Source organism: Simochromis diagramma, unplaced genomic scaffold, assembly GCF_900408965.1.
Source record: "Simochromis diagramma unplaced genomic scaffold, fSimDia1.1 OVJJ01000486.1, whole genome shotgun sequence".
Classification (NCBI taxonomy): domain Eukaryota; kingdom Metazoa; phylum Chordata; class Actinopteri; order Cichliformes; family Cichlidae; genus Simochromis; species Simochromis diagramma.
Window position 1 is genome coordinate 3,976,061 of NW_024387047.1, and position 21,877 is coordinate 3,997,937.

The 21,877-nt window shown below is 40.6% G+C and overlaps 1 protein-coding gene across 8 annotated transcripts in view; it reads right to left on the reverse strand.

Moving 5' to 3' along the window:
* Positions 1 to 5,919: 5,919 nt before the first annotated feature.
* Positions 5,920 to 21,877, reverse strand: part of cpeb3 (cytoplasmic polyadenylation element binding protein 3) — a 42,099-nt gene continuing 26,141 nt past the window's right edge. For all 8 annotated transcript variants that reach the window (XM_040044663.1, XM_040044662.1, XM_040044660.1 and 5 more), the window contains 4 exons: positions 14,517 to 14,635; positions 13,324 to 13,438; positions 12,639 to 12,820; positions 5,920 to 10,415 (listed from right to left, as the gene is read on the reverse strand). In XM_040044663.1, coding sequence (XP_039900597.1) covers positions 10,188 to 10,415; positions 12,639 to 12,820; positions 13,324 to 13,438; positions 14,517 to 14,635 — 644 coding nt within the window. In that variant the 3' untranslated portion in view covers positions 5,920 to 10,187. The remainder of the gene's footprint in view (positions 10,416 to 12,638; positions 12,821 to 13,323; positions 13,439 to 14,516; positions 14,636 to 21,877) is intronic.

A 21,877-nucleotide genomic window follows, 5' to 3' on the forward strand; every position in this document is an offset into this window, starting at 1 on the left:
CTCACCAGTGCTCCAGTCGGGTAATAAAAACTTTAAAACTAAAAGTCATTAAAAGCAGTGGGATGTTTTTTTGTGGGGGAAAGGAGCATATTCCTTCATGTGATAAGATCACAACATGATGAGACCTCCAGTGCTCGTCTACCCAGGGAGCGCCCATGAAACAGCAGGGACAATGCGGTACGCTATCCAGATCGACATGAAACGTGTATCCATAGACAGGAATATAGATGGTAGATATATAGATATAAAATGGTTGGCATCATCCGAATCATGATCTTTTTCATTTGTACGCACACTTGATTAAACAGATATAAAATGTTGTCATTAGGGGGTTTTTTAGTGCCAAAGAAACTGGCAGGAGATGGATACACACTTGGTGGTAGGGTGCTCAGTATTATTGGACTGTGGGACTAGTTAACTTAGAGGGGTTGTGAAAAGCATTAGTATAAACTGGTTAAAAAAAAAAAGGCCAACCAGACCAATACAGACATTTCTCCAACCTTTCTCCTCCCAAAACATCCAAACAAACTCAGCATTAGCTCAGAGTAGGTTCATTAATCATAGTGACTTGATTGTTTGATTATTATTGTTACTATTATTTGATTCTGCTTTGGCTCATATTGCTGCCAGTGGACACCTAAGCATGCTGTGAAGACAAAGCTTTGACTGACACTGCAGACTGCACCTACTTTAGGATCACCCTATCCTGATAAACCTATTCACCCAGACAGCGGATGAAAAGGGTGGATGTTTTGTTGCAGGAACGTGGGGAAGGACAAAGACCAGCAGGCCTTCCTTTAACTGCAAGCAGCAGCAGCAGCTGAAAAGGCATTCTAGCATCACATGGGCCTGTGAGCCATTCATATACATATTCATATGGTTCAAGCAGCCCTTCCACCTAAAACAAAGTTACACCTTTTCAGACCAGGAGACTGGGTGCTTATCGGAGATCTCCAGAGAACCAGCTGGAATGAGAAATGGTGGAATGGCCCATTTCAGGTACTGCTGACAATCCAGACAGGAGTCAAAGTTGAAGGCTGTGCCACTTGGGTCCCTGTCAGCCATTGCAAGAGGATTACAGAACCACAGTAATAACACAAAGGGTTAAAAAAAATTCCATATTGACGATGAAGAAGACAACAAGGGTGTACAATGTGCTCTCCCCTTTCAACCTACAGCTATGCTGGAACGAAAGAGTGAGGGGTGAAAGAGCGCCCTCCTCCAACAAGAGGATTACTTATTACTGCTATATTTTGCATACAAATTTTATACTACAAGAGTGATTAGAAATAATTAAAAGGGTGGAAATATAGTAGAAAAAATTGTGTTTTACCTTATTAAACCTCAGTGTACTGTTGTTATTTAGCTGTAATAAACTAATTATAAACTGTGTTTATAATGATAAACACAAAGATTGTACCCACACTATAAAGGAGCCGTTATTATTTTGCCTGTTTGTCATTGCTGGTATGAACCCTGCTCTGGCTGGATTGATCCCTTTCAATAAATCTCAATAACTTTCTTTCAATACAGTATATCTCAGAAAATCAGTTTGGTTTTGATGCTCAATTTATTTTTCCACAACAGGAAACAGTTTGTGTTCTACACTTGACTCACAAAACTCAGAGAGATGGAACAAAGGGTAGAGCAGGCCACCTGCTAATTAGACGGTTGGTGGTTCAGTCCCCTTCTGCTTCAGTCTGCATGCCAAAGATCCTCGAGCAAGATACTAACTCCAAGTTGCTCTTTGATGGATGGATCCGTAGGACTATGAATGTGTGTGAATGATAGATAGAAAGCACTTACATAGAAAAAAGTGCCTGGGTGAATGAGGCAAGTTGTATAAAAAGCACTTTGAGTGCTCAGTTTTAGTCCATTTAGCTTTAACACACCCTTGTCGTGATTCCTGGTTCACTGACCCAGTATTTTGAGTTTTGTGAGTTCATGATTTACCTTGGGTTTATGAAGTTATTTATGTTCTTGCTCTTCAGTGTTTCATCCTTTCAGTATAATATTTTCCAGCACATCTCTGTAGTGTGCACTTCCAGTCTGATTTTGTCTGTGCCTTGTTTTTAGTTACATTTCTGTCATTTGCTGTGTATATTATTTTCGTGTACTTAGTTTGGTTATAGTTCTTGTCTTGTTATGTTAGTGCCCCACCTTCCCTCTGTCTCCCTCTCTTTCTCTGAACTGACAGATATGTGAAATTATCTGATACTTACCCTTCTTGATTCCTCCTCTTTAGCGCTAGCTAGATTCTCACGTACAGTGACTACAACTTTGTATAACTGCTATAAATTGTACTGCTGAACCTGAAGTAATGAGTCTGTTGTGAAAATGTAAGAAGCAGAAATTAGAGATAACATTTGTTTAAAAATGCAGTGAGTAAGTGTAAAAAGTGTCAGTTTCTCTGTCCTGGATTATTCTGTTTTAATGGGATAACTGACAGTCATCCCAGCAAGAAGGCACAAGGCAAGCCATTTGCTGCCACCTATAGGTTAGTTTTGCACATTTACACTTCACTCAATCACCTGTTAAACATCACATGAAGCTGTCACAAGATAAACTGACTGTAAAGAAAATTGATGACTGAAAGCTGTTGGGTGTTTACTTACTTTTCATCTTTTAAAAGTTCATTATGAGCCAAACAAACACAGTGAACACTCAAGCACATTGTTCTAGATTATTATTGTGTTAATCTGAATAACCTTCCAATAATTCACAATATAACGTCTCTTTTTTTCCCTTTTATTCTTCTTTTTGTCTTTTTTCTTTTTTTTTTCTTCTTTTTTCTTTTTTTTCTTTTTTTTCTCCTTTTTTTTCTTTTTCATAATATAACTTGAGCTGACCTTTATGGTAAGAATCCACTTTATTTTCTTTCTATGCATTTTGTAATGTAATATTTTTGCCAATTTATGGAAATGTCATGATGTGATGGACAGTGTTGGGCAAGTTACTTTGGAAAAGCAATTAGTTATAGTTACTTGTTACTTTTTTCAAAAAAGTAACACAACCTCACATGTCATATTGTATTAACACAAATGATCTAAAATCAGACAAAAAACGTAAAATCTGAGCATAAAAAAAAAGTAACAACCACAAACATGTTTCATGAATCATTAACTTGAAATGCAAATATAAATTGTAAATTTTAAAAACCTATGCACAAGTTTTGTAAACAAGAAAGTTATTTGCAGCTATTTATCTAAAAATGCAGCCAAGTTTTGTTTGTTTTTTTTGGTTTTTTTAAATAACCATTTCCAGCTATTTACAGAACAATCAGGTTTTCTGCATCAAATAAGATGCCACACAAATTATTTGTGCCAGTTTAAAAAATAATTTTTGTCCACTTTAAGGCAGACGAGAACATCACAAGCCTGATAGCTGCAGGCCTGACAGCAGGTGTATCACTCCTGTTGCAGTCTGCACGTCTTCAAGAAGAAGAAAGGCCTGAATCTACAGATCTATAAGCATTTATGTTTATAAATGCTTATGAGCAAGATTTTCCTAACTGACTTCAAACGTTTGAGCTGTTTTTAATGATAGTGCATGGTTATTGATTACAGCAGATCCTATAGGAGTATCAGGACAGTGAAGAGACTGTTAAATAGATATGAGCAATTAGTGGAGTCTGTCATCCTTATAATGCTCCTAGGCAGCTGGCAGGATTGAATGACGCCTCTTTGGTGAAGTACAGATACAGGCTGTAAGCAACCATGAGCCACTGTGTGACAAATTGATAAACATGCATAATGTAGATTTGGTAAACACATAGGAGCCACTAATATGAGAAAATGAATGAGTTAGGGAGAGTTTGCTATCAGTCTTGGAACTGTTCAACTCAATTTTGTTTGCAGACAGAGCTAAAATGTTGCGACTTTGTTTAAAACTGGTGACAAAATTCTGATCAGATACAACTACATACAACATACAATATACACCACTGCTCAAGTGTTTGGGTCAGGTTGAGCGGTCCTTGTTTTTAATTTTAAAAAAAAGATCACATTTGATTTCCTGTAAATTCACCATACTTTCTTTGGTTGTTTTGTTCTTACTTTCTCTTTTCCCTCACCCCAGTGTGTCCCCAACGATGTGGCATGTGGCTGACCCTCACTGGGTCTGGTTTATCCTGTTAAGAGGGACTTTTTCCACCCCACTGTGTCCACATGCTTGCCCATTATTTGATTGTTGGTGTTCTTTTATGTGTATACTTTGTGTATGGACTATACTTTTGTAAACATTTTTGAAAAGATAATTAAATGCAATATGGACATTGGGTGTAGGCTGCAGGAATGTGGAAAGATAAGAAACATGGGACCAACCCATCATTACACATGATTCTAAATAACGGTTTTAATTATGTTGTACACAAACATAACTGAAATGTGATTCTGATGATAGTTAATCATGCTTGATTGCTCAATACTGATACAAATTTAGGTATTTCTGACTGTAATCCACTTTCTGTACAGTAGGCTGACCTAAAACAACCTTTTAAGCATCATTGTGTTCATAAAAATGGGCGTCATACATAACAGTCAATCATTTTTGGAGTTATCGCTTTTAGAAATTTCTACATCAATGACATTGAGCCTTATTAAGGAAAGCTACCATACCTGTTTGACTCTTAAAAAGCTGCAATGCTTAAACCGACACAGTGATGAGCTGTTATCGTGTTGGAGGACTACTTCCTGCACACAACTGCAGGAACTCAATACCTCAGGCCAAGAAAGCAGTTCATGAAAGTACTCGTGGCACTGTAATGTTTAATTTCTGCCGTTTATTGAGATAAAATGTAATCTCGATGTTGGTGAGCTTTAGACATGCAGCCTCTGCTAGCTCTGGACAACATAAAGGTTGCCATTTCTGAGCTTCCCGTCTTTTTTTGAGCTAAAGTTAACTTATCGTAACTGTAAGGAGGAAGATTAGGGCCAGTGAAGGAAATAACGAGCATTTATACAATTCAGAGTTTTCTCATAATTGTGAATATTTGAAATCTCAGAATCCTGAGAATTTAGTGAGAATGTTTAATATGAAGTCTGAGAATTCAGAATTTTTGAAGAAGAAAAAAAAAAGGGGGGGGAATTCTGACTTTTCTTAGAGTTCTGCATTTTGAGAATTATTGGGGGGGGGGGGGGGGGTTAGATTTCATGAATCCACATTCTTGGTGGAAAGATTCTGAATTCTCAGAATTCAAAATTCTGAAAAATCTTTTTTTTTAAATCTCAAAATTCTTACTTTTTCCTCTTTGTATTGTGGGAAAAAAAAATCCAAAAGCAACTTTTTGATTCACCCTACATAATGACTACAGCTTAAAGCAAACTGGCCCCCAAAAAAACCTCTCACCTCAGACCACTAAAGCTCACCAAGCTACAATACTATCTCCTTAACAAATCTGTAAAGAACAAAATCGAACGAGATGCAGTTTTACAAATTCATTTCTGCAGCTATGTTCAATGCTTGGTTCAGCTAACAGCCTCCATGTTTATTGATGAATACAGCAGGAGAGACAGGAGTCAGTTTTTCTCAAATAAAATATTCAAACGTCAAACCGTTCTTTCCTTGAAGGCAGGAAAAAGGGTGAAAGTACAGATATATATAGAGCAGCCACATTAGGCCCATGCCTGCTATAAATGATTAATATTGTACAGGTCACACATGCTCCTTCCAATTTCTATATGTATCATACAGTGCAGCTACGTTTACATTCATACTTAAATACAGTCACACCGGTGTGCTCTGTGGGGACTGAACCACGTACAGCATGTGTCACTGGTGTTCTTAGAAGGATCTGCTGAGTAGAATAAAGTATGTGAGCTAATGAGTAGCAATTACTGGAACATAGCACTGAGTAGCAACAGCAGTAAACGGTCAGTGGTGTCATCCATCTTCCACAATTACATCACAACATACTACATGTATGCTCCATTCTGCCATTTTTATTTTATTGCCCATTCATCTGTTTACATTGCGAATCACTTAAACATCACCAACCACCAATCTGTTTCTTTGTGAGTAGGTTTTTTTTTTTTCATCTTTAGATCATTTTCACACTAATGTAAGCAACATCAGCAAGTTATAACACATAAAGCTTAGCATTTCAAGAAACGAGACACTTTAGTAACAATATTACAAAGGGGTTTTTTCATAGCTTCCAAAAAAATGAAAAAGTGAACAAATGGGAAAAAAAATAAACTTTTAAAGAATTAGCATAATAAAAATTAATTTATTCCAAGTAAAAATACAAAATAATATTAATGACATTGACCAGATATGAAAGTCTCCCCCAGAAATAACTATTAATGGTTGAGAAATAAGTCTGTAAAGAAAAAACATGAAATAAAAATGAAAATATGCAAATATGTTTAAATTCTTCTTTTGTTTTTTAGCAAAACTTTCTAAAAATAATGAAAATTTCTCAGTACAAAGGCTACATTACTACTGGAAGGTACTAGCAGGTAGAGTAGGTAAATACACAGTAGAAAATGATTTTTAGTGAATCACAATGCTTGCAATGAAAATAATTCTGCAGTAAAGATTTATGCCTCTTTTTTCTTGTTTTCTTCTTTTCTACAAACAGTACAAACAGTATTGCACATTACGACAAAGAATCAAGGTTGTTAGCCTTTAAAAAAAAAAGGGACTAATTCAAGTCTTGCTAGAATAGAAGGCCACCAGTCTATTGATGCACCTTGGGGGCTTCAGATCAAGTTACAGGTGAAAACACTTGTGTCTGTTTTGTGGTAAAAATAACATTCTTTTCACTCTACCTCCAGCCGTGACTCTCACAAGTCTTTCTCGTCGGGCTAACGAATCGGGGTTGCTCTTTATTCCCTCTTTTTTTCTTACAAAAACAAAAAAGGGAGCACAAACGTTTAGGAAACATAAAAAACTTCTCTTAAAAAAATAACGAACAGAAGATCTCTTTCACAACTCTGGTCAGCATAGTAAATGATTGATTATAAATATACAAAAAGGTGGGAAATATGTGTCGTTTTCCTCTTTGAGCACCTTATATTCGATTTCCTTAAAGAGCTCTCCTCCCTCCGATGTTTCGACTGATTCGACCAGTGGGGCGCTCACCCTCGCTGCCACTGTAATAAAGTAGACTCTCACTAACTACATATTATTAGTATAAAGCTCTAGCTCCTTCAGTTGTTGTCTTTTTCCAAAAAAATAAAATAATTAATTCTTAAAATAAAAGCAAACTTTAAAAAAAAAGCATGATAAGATTTAAAAAAGAAAAATCAACCATCTGTTAAATCATTTCTCTTGAAGAATTAAATTAATATATATTTCTCATCTGAATAAACTTACTTAGAAAATATCTTTTTCTCTCCTAATATATTTCAAAATTGAGGTATTGCAAAAGATCTTGTCAGTCAGAAAGCACACTTTATCTCTCTTTTTTTTGTCTTTTAACAAAAAGAACAGCTGACTGTTGAAAACTGGTCAGATACAAAGAGTAGTGCATAACAAATAGCTATTATAGAGAAGGAACAAACATAGAAAACCTTTTTTTTTCTGGGTGGGGAAAGAAATGTCACAAAAAATACCCAGAATTCACTTTCATAGGGATGCTTATTATTACTCATGGTTAGCCTCAGTTAAGAAGAAAAAACGTTTTGTTGCTTAGTTTCGATTTCTTGGTGAAAAAACAAACAAACACACAGTTTAACTGAGTAAAATGAAAAGAGAGGAGAGGGACTGCAGGGGCGCCAATCACAACTCACGGAATTAAGGAAAAGGGGAAGGGGTAACACGCGATAACTCGCAATGATGTAGGATCCCGTTCAGATTGTCCACAAAACTGCTAAAACCAGTGTAATGTGGCCCAGCCTCCCAAAAAAAAAAAAAAAAAAAGCATACCCTCCCCGTCTTCAGCAGTCAATACTTAAAGTTTCTATGCATTGCATCCACCTACCCGCCCATTCCTGTTTAAACTGCACCATAACCTTTTGATAAAAACAAAAATATATATATCTATATGTCCACCTTTTTTTTCTTTTTTTAAGCAGGTCCATTACTTCAAGCTTTGCAGGAAAATAAAAATCTGGATAAATGTGGTAATCCCAGTTTGCACATCTGCATGTTCCGGCAACGCTCCTCCTTCCCACCCATCCCTACCCCTTCCCATTTAGCGAGAGCATGTGCAGGGCTCAGTTTATCAAGTGTCCAGTAGCTTCAGTGTTAAGTTTGACTCCTCGCCCCTAAACGCCTCTCTGGTTTGTTTTTTTTTCCTCATCCGATCTGCTGCGCCCACGTACCGTCCAGTTTCCTCATCCCATGTGTCAGGTGGTCTCTGTTAAACAAAGTCGAACACGTGAGCTCTTTGGTTGCACTCTGGGACGTAAACGTGCGCTTTTTCTCAATGGTGGAAAAATAAAAGGATAATTTCAACTCAGTTCTCAGTCTAAGCTCACATTGGTTGCGTCTCCTCGGACCCAGTTAATGTGCATTTAAAAAAAAAAAAAAAAAGATCGACAGCCGTCCGAGTACACATGTGAGAGACTTCTGTGTGTACTGGTGCAAGAGTGTGTGTGTGTGTGTACGTGTGTGCAAGTAGGTGTGTGTACAAGAGAACATATATACGTGTGCATACACTAGTTATGACATTTCACAGGACTTCTATGTCGGACACTGACGACAGTTAAAGCGAATCACAGTTCTAGGCATACTCAGACCTAACTACGTACTGTATAAAAAATTGCACAATTCTATCAACAATCACTGCAAAAAAGGGAAAAAGTACTTCACCTATCAGACAGTTTTTTTGTTTTAATGGTAATCCTACATTTTTTTTTTTTTGGATTTGTGATTATTAAGGTTTTGTCTTTATCATATTATCTGGATGCCTGTTTGTGCAGGAACCCTCTGGTTCCTCTGACCAGCTTTTCCCTGTATCTGTCCAGTTTGGTGTGAGTCAAACGTAGGTCTGTAGTGTGCTGTGCAAACATGGGCAGAATCGAATAGACGTGATATTGAAAAAGTCTATTGCATGCAGCAACCTGATTGAAATAAACATGCAGTTAGGGGGCGACCCTCCCCATCCCCCCCCCCCCCGCCCGGTCCCCACACACGCACACACAAGCACACACACACACACACACAAAAGTTAGCCGTCTCTGCCTGGGGGCGCCCCCTCCCCCTGCCACAGCTCTCATTTAATTTAGGAGGAAAAAAAAAAAGAAAACGTAAAAAAACCCACCAGGTGCTTCTCTCTACATCTGCTGTTATTTTACACCCTAGCCTGAATAAAGTTATGGTATCTGTTTATACCATGGATTTAGCAGCAAAGCTATTGCAGCATTACATTTACATAACACTAAAAAATAATGTTATTATCAAAAATAAAGACCTAGAAAGCAAACTGATCTGATTGCGCATATGAGGTATTAATATTTTCAGAGTCAAAATGGAGAGCGAATATAGCCGTGTTATTTTTTTTCTTTTTAACTCCACACTACTGGATAGCTGTTGAATCTTGCTACATCTTATGTCACCTATTTTGCTCCTCTGTATGCATTAATTTCATTTGCCTTTGGTAGTTCTTTTTTCTTCTTAAATCAGGGGCAATATAACTACAGGTTTTGAAAATAAGTGCATGCTCCTTTTACGTAAAATTTAAATTATCTATAGATGTATAGATAGGTACAAAACAAAATATATATATTTATATATATTTATATATGTATATTTTAAATATTTGCATGGTCCCACCTCTGTCTTAGTAAAGGGGAGGGAGGTCCAACAGGACGTACCGCACCACCTAGTCAACAGAACAGGGAACTAAAAGTAGCCAGGGGCCTAACATACCATCCTGTGTGCGTGTGTGTTTGTGTGTGTGTTTAGTAAGATTTTGTGCCAAAGTGCAAATTCTAAGCTCATGGATTTTCGCATTTCAATTCCCCCACAAAGCTTCATCGTCGGGGGGAACACTAGACGATGAGTTCAGAGCTGTGTGCTGTGAAGAAAGTCCCATGTGTTTGATGGTATCACTTCTGCCTTTTTTTTTAATCATGAGGTGTTTGTGGGATGCAGGGTGGATGGATGGGGCTTTGGGGAGGAGGGTTCCAGCGCTGTCCCGGGCTGCAGGAGGATTTTTTGGGGGCAGGTTGGCGTGGGTTCACTGGGGAGGAGGGGCGGGGGGGTTAGGCAGGGCTGGCTCTTGGACTCAACCAACTCCCTCAGCTCCAGCGGAAGGACACGTGTCGAGGGCGGTCGCCCCCTTCCTTCACCAGTGGCTTGTGAAACTCTCGGCCGGCTCGTGAGTGGATGCTGGCCCAGCAGTACTCGCAGTAGTACTGCAGGCAGGTGACGTTGGCACAGAAGAAGGGGGCGAACTTGCCCCCACAGCGTGCCCCCTGGCACTCGTCGCACATCTGGTCATCCAAGACGTACGGCTTGACCTCCACCTGGCAAAAAAAAAAAAAAAAAATCAAAACAAAACCGCATTTTAGGTTATCATATCTAAAAAAAAAAACACAGATTGAAGTGGCGTACGCTCAGATTGATAAAAAATTCACTTCCTGTTCAAGTAAACAGTCTTTGAAACAAAGGGCTCAGTAATACTGTATTCACGGCGACTGCTGCCATAATCTGTCAGCCTCAACAATGTTTTAAAGAAAAAGAAACCAGCTAATGCAATCGTGTTCACTGTGAATGAGAACAGATATTTTTAGATATGAAATGACAGACAAATCAAGGAAACCTGATAAAACAGATCAGCTGCAGCTGCCTCCCCGTCAACGAGCAACGAGAAACGGAAGCCCGGTTCAGTGAAACTACCATGTCCTCTGGGTGTCATTGCATGATAATCAAAAAATAGGGCTGCTATGAGTCACTGATGGATTTTAAGCAATCAATAAATAACTCCAGGCTACATCCACAATCCTTTCCACAGGTGTGGGGTCAAACAATTGGTACAGATCTACCATTGCCATTAAACAGTCTGCATCGATTCCCAGTATAAAAGATGGGTGTATCCATCATGGCATCTCCCACTGGTTCATGAAACCACATGAGACTAATGAAAGGTGGATCAGTTAATTAATGTCGTGTTTTATTCAGTGATTCAGTAAAAGTAGTGATTGAGCCCATAAAGTCAGGAAAATGTTTACCAAGGTAACAGAGCAAAGATTCAAGGGCCATTTAGCATAGACTGCTATACTATCAGGTCTTTTTGCAACCAAAGAAGGCGCCCTCTACTGGCCATTAAAAATAAAGTATGTGAGCTGCAGGTTTTTTTTCCATTTCCTCCAGTTTTTTGTTGTTGTTGTTGTGTATATAAAAAAAAATAAAAAAAAAACCACATAGCCATGTGATTTGCACAGTAACTGTGCTAGAATAACAGCTGGTTTTCTCCAGATGTGTTGCCCATTTAAGTCATAGTCCAGAACCCCCGTTCATTGTGATCCGTTTGACAATTTCTAAAATAAAACAGGACAGGTATCCACCCATCCACCAATATAATGAGTTTGACCACGAAACCAGGAGACAAGAAATGAGAGCTCAGTCACCATGGAGACGCCTCAGCATACAAGCAGGCAGAGGTGGATGTTAACCTTGTTATAGTGTGGCCACAAAATGAAAGGTTATCAAATCCTTCAGCAGTGGGAGACCGTGCTTAGCCAAACTCTGCAGCAGCTACAGTGGAATATCCACTGCTGAGAGCAACGAGCTCACGGAAGACAAAAAAGCAAGAAAGCCAGAAAGAAACGGCCAAGCTGCCAGGCCATTAAACACCAATTTCATCTCGGTGGACACAGAGCTGACCAGAGGTAATTAGCTCACATGTGCTATCATCAAGAGCCATTTACAGTTAAGTGAGTCACAGACAATGAAGGCGAGAAGAAGGACGAAGAGAAAATGGCACCAGCTGGCATCCTAGTTTCTCACCACAACTGAACATGAATTTCAAGAATGCGCTCCACTGTCTGTGGTCTGCAGTGAATATAAATCCTTTCAAAACTCTTAATTCTTTCAACTTGAATCCTTTTGTTGCAGCCTAATGCCTAAAACAACAAAACAAATGTAAGATGGACATCTATTTACCGCATAAAAGGAAGAAATTTTGCTAGGTATCTGGTTCAAAGACATGAAAATAAATATTTTGTTGTGTGAATGTTTTTGATGCTGTAAAGTGGTGTTTTCGGCAAACAGTCCAAGTCATAATAAAGACACCATAAACCCCCGACTGAAGATAGATGGTGATAGCTGAGGTGGGTTGGACAGCCCCGCCCTGCAGAGGCTCAGCTTCCTGGCTGACAACCAGTCTCCCTCGGTCACGATCTGTCCCGCTGCAATTGGCCGGCGTGCCTAAAATAACCACCCAGCAGCACAGCTCCAGTGAATATACATGTATAGGGAACTACTATAATTAAACCATCCCTATGTGTCGGGACTCAGCCAAAGGCCATAGTCATTACACATCCAGGCATGGCCTTTCGTTATTGTAGGCTATGTTGGGTAGCTGGCTGAAATCCCTGCTATAATGAAAGCTCTGATACATGGAGGACTCAAGCAGAGTTCAGCTCCACAGCTCGCCATAGGAATGACTGAAAACCTCACTTGTGGTCGAGACGCTGCTCTCTTTCAGAAGAGGGATCGCTGTGAACGAAGCTCACGAACTCACTCACCCTTTTGTCGATGTCATTGTGCTGCAGCTGAACGAAGCGAGCGCTGATGGCAGCGATGTAGCTCTGCTGATTGGAGAAGGCCACGCGGCCGGCTCCCTTTGGGTATTTGAGCTCTGGGTCCGTGTCGATGCCAGCATAGCAAACACCTCCGTACAGCCTGTCCATGATCATAGCCAGCTCCACTGCGGAGAAAGGAAGGGAAGAGAGGTGGGGGTGGGGAGAGAGATGATTAGTGCCACAAACTCCTCTCGGGAGTTTCTGTGAGTTTGCAAGTTCTGAGTTTAGTTTGTTCTTCAAATTGAAAGCCTTCAGTTACGCTTGAAAAAGCAAAAGAAGTGTCCGACATAAAAATCTGCCCTGCTACACTACGCATCAGAGCAGCAGTCTCAACTCAAACTGCTGGTGTAATTAGCAGGGGGTCACATTGCAGACAAGCCAGCAATGTTTAGCCCAAGAAAAGAAAGACTGAGCCTTCCATTACACCATGAATTCTTAACGTGATGACCACTTGGCCTCCGTCCTGGAAACCCAAGTAGAGGATTGTTTTCTCACAGGAAGAACTTTCATTATAGCCTCCAGCCTCTGAGCTCCATGCCAGCCAATGTTATGAAGGCAATTTAGAGGCTCTGGGAGCTTGCTGGGGAAAAAAAAAAAAGATGTCCTCTCATTCATATTTCTGACTTACCTGCACGCAGGGGCCGTGGCACCCCCCCAACAAAGATGGTCTTGCGGGGATCCAGAGGCTGGGAGCCATCCATGACAAAGTCACTGTCGCTCAGGTTCCAGGGACGGATCTGGACCTTTGTGTAAAAGAAAAATGAAATGTTCCCACTTAGAAGTCATTGTGTGGTAAGCTGGTTGTGCATTTGGTTTTAACTAGATAGCAGTGTGGTATCAATCAATTATGTTAACTATACATTAGTTGAATCCAGAGTAAATTAGAAAGATAGTAGCCCACAATCTTCTACAAATCAATGGTCCACAGACCTTGTCTGAACAACACACCACACAGTTTATCTCAATACAAGTAAACTATATCTACACACACACACATAGAGATATATATATATATATATATATATATATATATATATATATATATATATATATATATCTTAATGTTACACAACTTATATGGTTTCCATATAGAATGTACACAACTTAATGTTAGAAGCCTTAGAGTCTGTGCTAAAATAAGAAGGTTAACCAGCTAAACTTAAACACATAAACATGCTGGAATTGGCACTGAGAGCCAGACAGCATGCTAATTTTAGCAGTTGACTCAAAGCACTACTGTTAACCTCACAGGCCACTAGCATGGCACTTGAATTTTTTTTGGTGATCAACTGGACCCAGCACCAAATTTGGATTCAGGAGACAAACACCCTCTCTACTTTTAAGGTTGTGCTGAAATTTTATAAATATTTAAAAAAAAAAAAAAAAAAAAAAAAAAAAGGAGGGCTGCATCAGGTGACCCTGAACATTCCCTTAGTTATTTATTCTTTTCACTCTCTGCATTTGAATAAAAGACAGTGTGTCTTTTATTCTGTAAAGGGATTTTTTTCCTTCCCACTGTCACCAAGAGCTTTCTAACAGGGTCTAAGGCATCATTTGATTGTTCAAGCTTTTTGTATATTTTAGAGTCTTTACCTTACAATATAAGGCACCGTTACACACTTGTTCTTGTAATTTGGCACTATATGAATAAAACAGAATCAACTTTTTTTTAAGAACCGTGGGCATACTGTCTGGGCAATTTAAATAAGTGAACTCTCATTAATTCAAGAAAACACATGTACCCCAAGAAAATATGGAGGGAAATGTGGTAGTCATGTCAAAGTATGTTGCACCATTTCAAGAACTTTGTCTTAAACTTACTGGTTTGTCTTTGATTGTGGGACTGGATACACACAGGTAGAGTTTTCCATCTTCCTCAATGCAGGCATCAATCAGGGCCTGAACAGAAGATTCTTCCTGGAAAAGCAGGAAGGCATAGCCTAAAAAGGAAAAACAAAAACAGGGATTTTACAGGAAGGGAGAAAAAAAAAGTTTCCACAGAAACTACATTTCCTGTGTTTAATAGTCACAACCTTGTGACCATGACACTTTAAAGTCTGTCTTCAAGGCAAGAATTCATGGATATCAGACTTTATTTTTTTAAATACAGTGTCACAATCCCATGACTAAGCCCCACACTGTTTCCCTTTGAACTATTCATAGATTCAGACAAGCAGGGCTCCACGTGCACAGATGACCTTGCAGCCTGTTCTTCCATACTCATCAGCCTTGCATTCATATACGAGACATTCAGATGTTCCAGGCACCTTGCCGCCTGCACAGCCTCAGATTAAATGGCACGGAGTGCTTCACTCCTAAAGGAACCATGCAAAATTGATCAGCCTAACGCACTGCAGATCTTCCAGAGTCAGGTAGAGAGAGTTTGGTGATGTCTTTGAGAGGCAGAAAGAAAGAATGAGCAATTCAGACAGTCACTCTGTACTACTGAATTATTTAGCACGGAGAGCAGAGACCTCATCCAAGGTCAGAGCTATTAAGCCACTTCAGGCACCCAATTCAATAGGGTACATCCATCACGCGGTGCTACGGGGATAACGAGCAACAAAGATCTGATTTATAGGCTGAGCATCATGAGCGCCATATATTGAGAAAAGACAAAAAAAGAAAACTTTTTTGACAGATGGATAATGAATACAGGATGCATGTCTGAAACTGATAAAAGGTAAATATCCAGTGCAGCACATCAGTCAAAAAAAGGCAGGAGATAATGCCACACAGTCACCTCTGAATAACACTAACCTATTCATTTATTGCTCTATTTATGCCAGAAAGGACCCGGCAACACCTGTGGCACCCATGAGTCAGAGGATTACGAGCTGCCGTCTGAGGAGTTTGAGTGGGTTTCTACCGGAGGACACTCCGACTCCAGTCACTTCACCTATTGTGTATCTTTAAAGGCCATTTGTTCCAGTGAGAACCCAATTATCTTTGACATCGTATCACCCTAACAAATGCAAAACCCAGTGACACACACTGACATGGACAAATGCACGAGTGGCAATGCGACTTTGATGTTTTAACATTTCTGAGTAGAGTTGCTACAGTTTAGATAAGCAGAAACTGGAGGAGAAAAAAAAAAGGTCTGACTCAGCAGACCCCGTGGTGTGTAGATGCATCTGCGTGCATGTATTAGGGAAGGGGGGATAAAAGCAATGCAAGAAAGAAAACTGCCGCCAGTCTCAAAGGTAAGCTGGAAAAAAAAGCAGGTGCGTAAGCAGATGCGGGTTTGTCCTTAGGAGAAAGGGTTTTTGTCCGACTGCGACTGAACGTGAGGCATGTGCCCTGATGCATGTGACGCGTCTCGCCATCGCAGTGATGTGGCACTGCTCTCCCTCTAGCAGTGATGACTACTGCATCTTCCTGACATCGGCATCTACAGCAGCAGAAAACACTGCAGCAGATTTCCACGCAGTGTATGAAGCTTCAGGATTGTGATCTGATGACTCTGAAGAGCGAGAAAACTGCGACTGCGCAGAAAATACTGAAAAGAACCCAAAAGCAGCATTTTTGCAGAAGCCACCAAACACAAAACTGTGTTGGAACTTAAACTGGTCAGTAGATGGGAAGAAAAGTAGTCCTTCCCTGAACGCCACACTCAGGATCTGCAATACAGCATGTCTACCACTTTCATGGTGAAAACCTGAGTGTGTTTAAGAATTCACCTCGTACTTTGTAGAGCTACCTTTTGAAGCAGTTACACTTGCAAGGTTCTCCGGGCACGTCTCTTTCAGTTTAAAACATCTGGCAACTGGGATTTTCGCCGGTTCTCCAAGGTGAAACTGCTCCGGGCTCTTTCAAGTCAGATGAGTCGTACTGGTGTAAAGCAGCATCTTCAAGTAATGCCACAGATTCTCAATTGCACTAAAGTTTGAGCTCTACCTTTAAACCACTCCAATGTGGGATTAGAGTTGTGTTTAAGGCCATTGTCCTGCTCATAACAGACACTCTTGGCCTTTCTGGCAGACTGAAACTGAAAAGTTATGCTTTATTGGGGATTTATGAATCAGTGGCTACAACGTAACGTCAGACCCACCTGAAACCCTACGCTATGATCTACAGCTATTTGATGTGCACCTCCCCACACGAGTCTAAATCAGCTCTTAGTTTTGTCTGATCAGCAAACTTTTTTGGAAAATCTGCCACTTACCCTTTCCAACTCCAAATGTTTTTTACGTACTGGCAACCTTTCCATATAGATCCACTCCATGAAATGGACAGTTTAATGCTGATCTATGGACCGATACTCCCATCTCCACTGTGGAACTTTGCCACTATATCAGTATTACCTTTCGTATCCACGTTAAATCTCTGAGATATGGGTGAGATATTCTTTCCATGTTCTTTTAATAAAAGAGTCATTTGGCTCCGGTTTATACTACTAATCCACGTGACCTCTGAAGTTAACTTGTTGGCATTGCATCTTATTTAGGGATTTACAAAGTAAATCAGATGAATCCATTAAGCTTTATTTGTTCAATTCCAGGTTAATTCCACTTTGAAATTCATCACTAAATGATGGTAGGTGGGGGGGAGAGTTTTCCAAGACACCCCAGATGATTTTTTTTTTTTCATTTCGTCTTCTGACAAATTCTTAAAAATGAGATATGTATTAACAGTATGTCAATTAGATAAATATCAGATTTTGCTAGCACAGCAGCAGTACACAACATTAAGTCTCTGTATGCATCTAAGCTTTATGCAAATAACCCCAGGGGACCTCACTAATTAAAGGGTTTTAGCTGTTGGTTTTGCAGGCTAATAAGCTCAGCGGGGCTATGATGTGTTCCCCAACAACGAACTGTACCACTGTGAGCAAAACAATAATATCCACAATGCAAAACTAATTAAAATCAGCTGCTTGAAGCGACCAACTAATCTCTGTCTTTTTTGTAACTGGTCCTTACAGAGCTAACCCCCGTCCGCACCACACACAGGAAATGCACAATCAGACATGACATAAAGAGGATTTTTGTGCATCACCATCTTCCTGCACGTGCCTCATCATCACCCGACATAAGACCCCCTGTCTCTGGGTTGCAGGCTTACATAAAGAGGGTTTGTCATTGGGAGAAATCATGTGGTTTAGTGCTGACATTCCCCCTCGGAAGAGAGAGAAAAAAAAGGCAACTGCAGTCGTGCACAAGAGGGGGGAGGCATGAAAAGGCAGAGCTAGCCAGCAGCTCATACAGTCTGAAGGAGGGAACAACGTGTTCCATGACCCAGGACAGAAGAGAGAGGCGGAGAGGGAGAAGGAGGAGGGGGAGAGGAGCAAGAGAGAGGGTTGTTTTTTTTTAAAAGTGAGAAAAGGTAGGAAGAGAAGGGAGAGAGGGTGCGTGAATGGCTGCCTTACAAACGGAGAGTTTTAAAATAGCAGAGGCGGCTGAGGCGGATGGGAAGCTCCTGCTTTAATGTGCCCGGTTAGGAAGTTGTAGAGTTGATGCAAAAGACCTAAAAGTGATGCAGTCATTTCTATTTGCTACACCCCACTTTGCACTGCAACCAATACGTGAACTCCTGTCACACCATTACACCTGTCGGAGGGGAAAATCTCTCAGCAAACATCCCGTTAATACAAAAAAAAAAAACAAAAAAAAACGTGCGCATTCAAGACAATACGCAAACTTTATAGTCCTAAACTAGACTTCCGTGGTTGGACAGCTTCACCAGAATAAGAGCCTCATAATTCTACATGTCACGATCAAAATAATACTTCAGCCAAGGCTGCTTGTTAAAGTGGCCTGCGCAGATTCCTCTGGCCACTCTGTCCCCCTCCAACGCTCAGACATCTGAATGGTGCTGAGGATTTCTCTTTTTCCATCATCCTTGCGCAGTGCAGAGGCTTATGCCGCGGGAGGAGAGCACAGATCTGCATTGGCTCGTGCCTGAGATTTATAGGGCTTTGCTGCTGAGCTCCGAGCACTGTCTAGCGAGCGGGCTGGGGGTGGGTGGGGGGTGAGAATATGTACACCAGCAGCATTTCTTTCCTCCTATAGAGCGCAGTTAACAGACAAACAAAAGGCCCCCTCTTGGACAAACCGATGACTTCACGCAGGACCGAGTCTTTCCAGCAAAGGAGGCCAGCTGATTGACTCATGTGGAGAGAAAGTGTCACGTCAGTGGCAACAGGATGACATTTTGTGGAGTAAAACAAAAGACGTGAGCTGCTAGTTTGACCTTTTTGGGAGATTAGGTGGGAAGACTGATAACAATTTCATGTCTGCACAGCTAATATGAATACACTAAAGTGCTGAGAAGTAGTTGGAACCTTTAGTAAAGTCACAACAGTCGTTGTTTTCAGCCGTCGATAGAAAACGAATGCCGACATCTCTCTTATTTTTAAAGAACGGCTCCATAATGACTGCTCTTTGAACTAGTTTCTACTCGATCTGCTTTCGTATCTTTGAATTTGATAGCGTGAGCTTGGACTTTAAGCAGTGCGCCAACATCTTTCCACTGCTACATCAAAGTCATACAGTGCAATCCTATTCTGCCCATTATCTCATCAATTCAAAGTTATGTTGACTTTGCTGAAATCCAATCCGCGATGGCTAGATAAGCTGAGCGAGCGTGGTTACAGTGTGCACCTCTCTGGCTTTAATGGGGACATTTAAATCCAGAGCTTATCATTAATACTCTCACAAACAGTGCTCTTGTGCACATACTTCAAAGACCTGGATGAGATGCAAAGGATAGAAGATACTAAACCTCCATGTATGCTATATGTGCTGTGAGAGAGGAAAGGCTGCAACTCTGACACAAAATGTAACGAGACAGGCCGCTGACAGCAGGAGGAGGAGGAGAAGAATAAGTAGGGAGAGGAGGAGGAGGAGGGCTTGGCTGGATGGATGAAGGGGGACACAAACATCTGCTCTCCTAAAAACAAATACAGGCCCCTGAGGCTCTGAAGCAATTGCAGAGTAGTCGGCGGTAGAGCAGAGGAGCGGCGAAGTGAAGCGTCACTAATCATCTCAATTTGAGGAAGTCACTCACTGGATATAATCCCCACACGAGTGCGAGAAGATAAATCAAGCCCTGAATATTGGCGTGCCTCTGCAGCACTTCTCTGCTGCCATTATTTCAGCCTTTCAGCATTTAGATAAAGAGGGGGATGTAGATGACATTCAAACAAGTCTGGCACAAGGTAACTACAGGATGCAGAGCAGTATGTTTGCAGTGCTCAGGCTATGCCATGCAAACAACAACCACCTTCCTCCTCCTCCTCCTCCTGCTGTTTTTATCCCCGGTCACAGACAGAAATAGCTCCCTAACATTTGACGCTCATTGCCAACAATAGTGATGACAGTGTTTAGGCGACAGGAGAGGGTGTGAGCGGCAGCCCCGCACTGACCAGAGCTTACTGTTCACACCCCCTCCCACAAACATCAAATAGGGATGTTCCATTTAGTTCATAAAAGCAAAATACCAGTATCATATAAAGCTGTAAGAGCTTGCACGCTTAAGGGCATCAGAAACACAAACATCTACCTTTTATCTATTTAAAACTGTTATGTGGAACATCAGGCATGCAGCTAACTCAGTGCACCATTTGCGATGGTTTGGGTTCCTGTGTCTGGCCACCTGATAAATGCAAGTGTAACTGTTAAGGAAGGTATGTCTGTCTTTAAAGAGCCAGATACTGCACTATAGTAACCAGTAGGTAAATGTGTCCTCTGGTACTGAGGATAGCATCCTAGAGATCAGTGTATAAATGATCTCCAGAATAAGGTGATAATTGAACAAACTAAAAAGGCCTCTTTAACATACCATATTTTCTGCACTGTAAGGCGCACTTAAAATCCTTTATGATCAGCGTTGCTGCTTTACCACGTGTAATAATTACGTTTAACATCCAGGCATCCATGAAAACAGAATTTATTAAATTTAACGGAGTTAGAAGTTAGCAGGAAGTTAGCTCGCTAGTTTCCACCTAAACATGATATAGCATGTTCTGACTGAGAGATTTCTGGAAAAAATTAAAACATACGGCTCTGCTATCACTCCTAAAATAAATAAAGACAGAAAATTAAACAGCAGTGACGTTTGTAGGGTTACTGAAGTTGGGCTAGCTGGTATAGAGTGATGTGCTACATGATCGCTAGCGACATAACATAAACAGTGAAGCTAGAGGATGAATGCTAACGTTTTTCGACGCGATAAAAGTTAACGTGAGGGTTCCCGATGGTTAGGGACAAATGCAATCGCATGGCAGGATGCTGTAAACGGACCAAGCTTCAGTTACGAGAACAACTGAGATAATCCATCCACAATACGAGGTTAGTCATTAATATACTGCAACAACACGGGAACAGAGCAGCTGCAAGAGAATTCAACGTTAATGAATCAATGGTACGGAAGTGGAGGAAGCAAGTTTTGTTTCCCTTAATGCACCTTATAATCCGGTGCACCTTATCGTCCAAAAAATACGGTGAGTCTTTGAATCCACTGTAACTACAACAATATTCCTTCTCCATAAAAGTGCCATGAGAATAACATGGCAGTCAAAGTAATTTCAAACTCTTTAAGCATTTTGGATCAGATTTGATTCTATACATGCAGTTCGTTTGTTTGTTTTTTTCTCTGGTGACCAAAGAAACTAAAAAATAAATTAAAATCTAAAATCAAAAACAGAGAGGCCAATAATAGACCCGTTACAGCATAGGAACAAAGAGCACAGCTAGTTCATGTTTGTCCTTACTCCAACCCTCTCCTTGCACCAAGAGAGTGTTACCCAGCCCCTAAATTCAGTCTCGGCCACAATATGAGTCATCCCTGAACCAAAACGCTTTCATAACTGTAGTCACATACTCCCGGCAGTTAAATGTGAATCAAGGCGGAAAGTGACAGCCATCTTCCATTCGGTCAAGCTTGGAAGGACGTTTAACACGGGGAAAAAGGCAGATGACCTCTTGACGCCAATCCCACATTTGTAAATCATTCGTCGCACAGCGAGATGCACACACACACACATACACAAGTGTGTGTTCTTACTCTCACGCCCGGAGCTATTAGTGCTAAAATCTCTGTCACCAGGCATGTGTCCAAGCTCCCTCTGCCAGTTAATACAGAGAGTGTGATATAAACAGAATATTTTAGCGGTTTCTCTCTGAGTTTTGGGAGTGTGGTTTAAAATTAGAGCAAGAGATGAATTCCCTCTACTTACT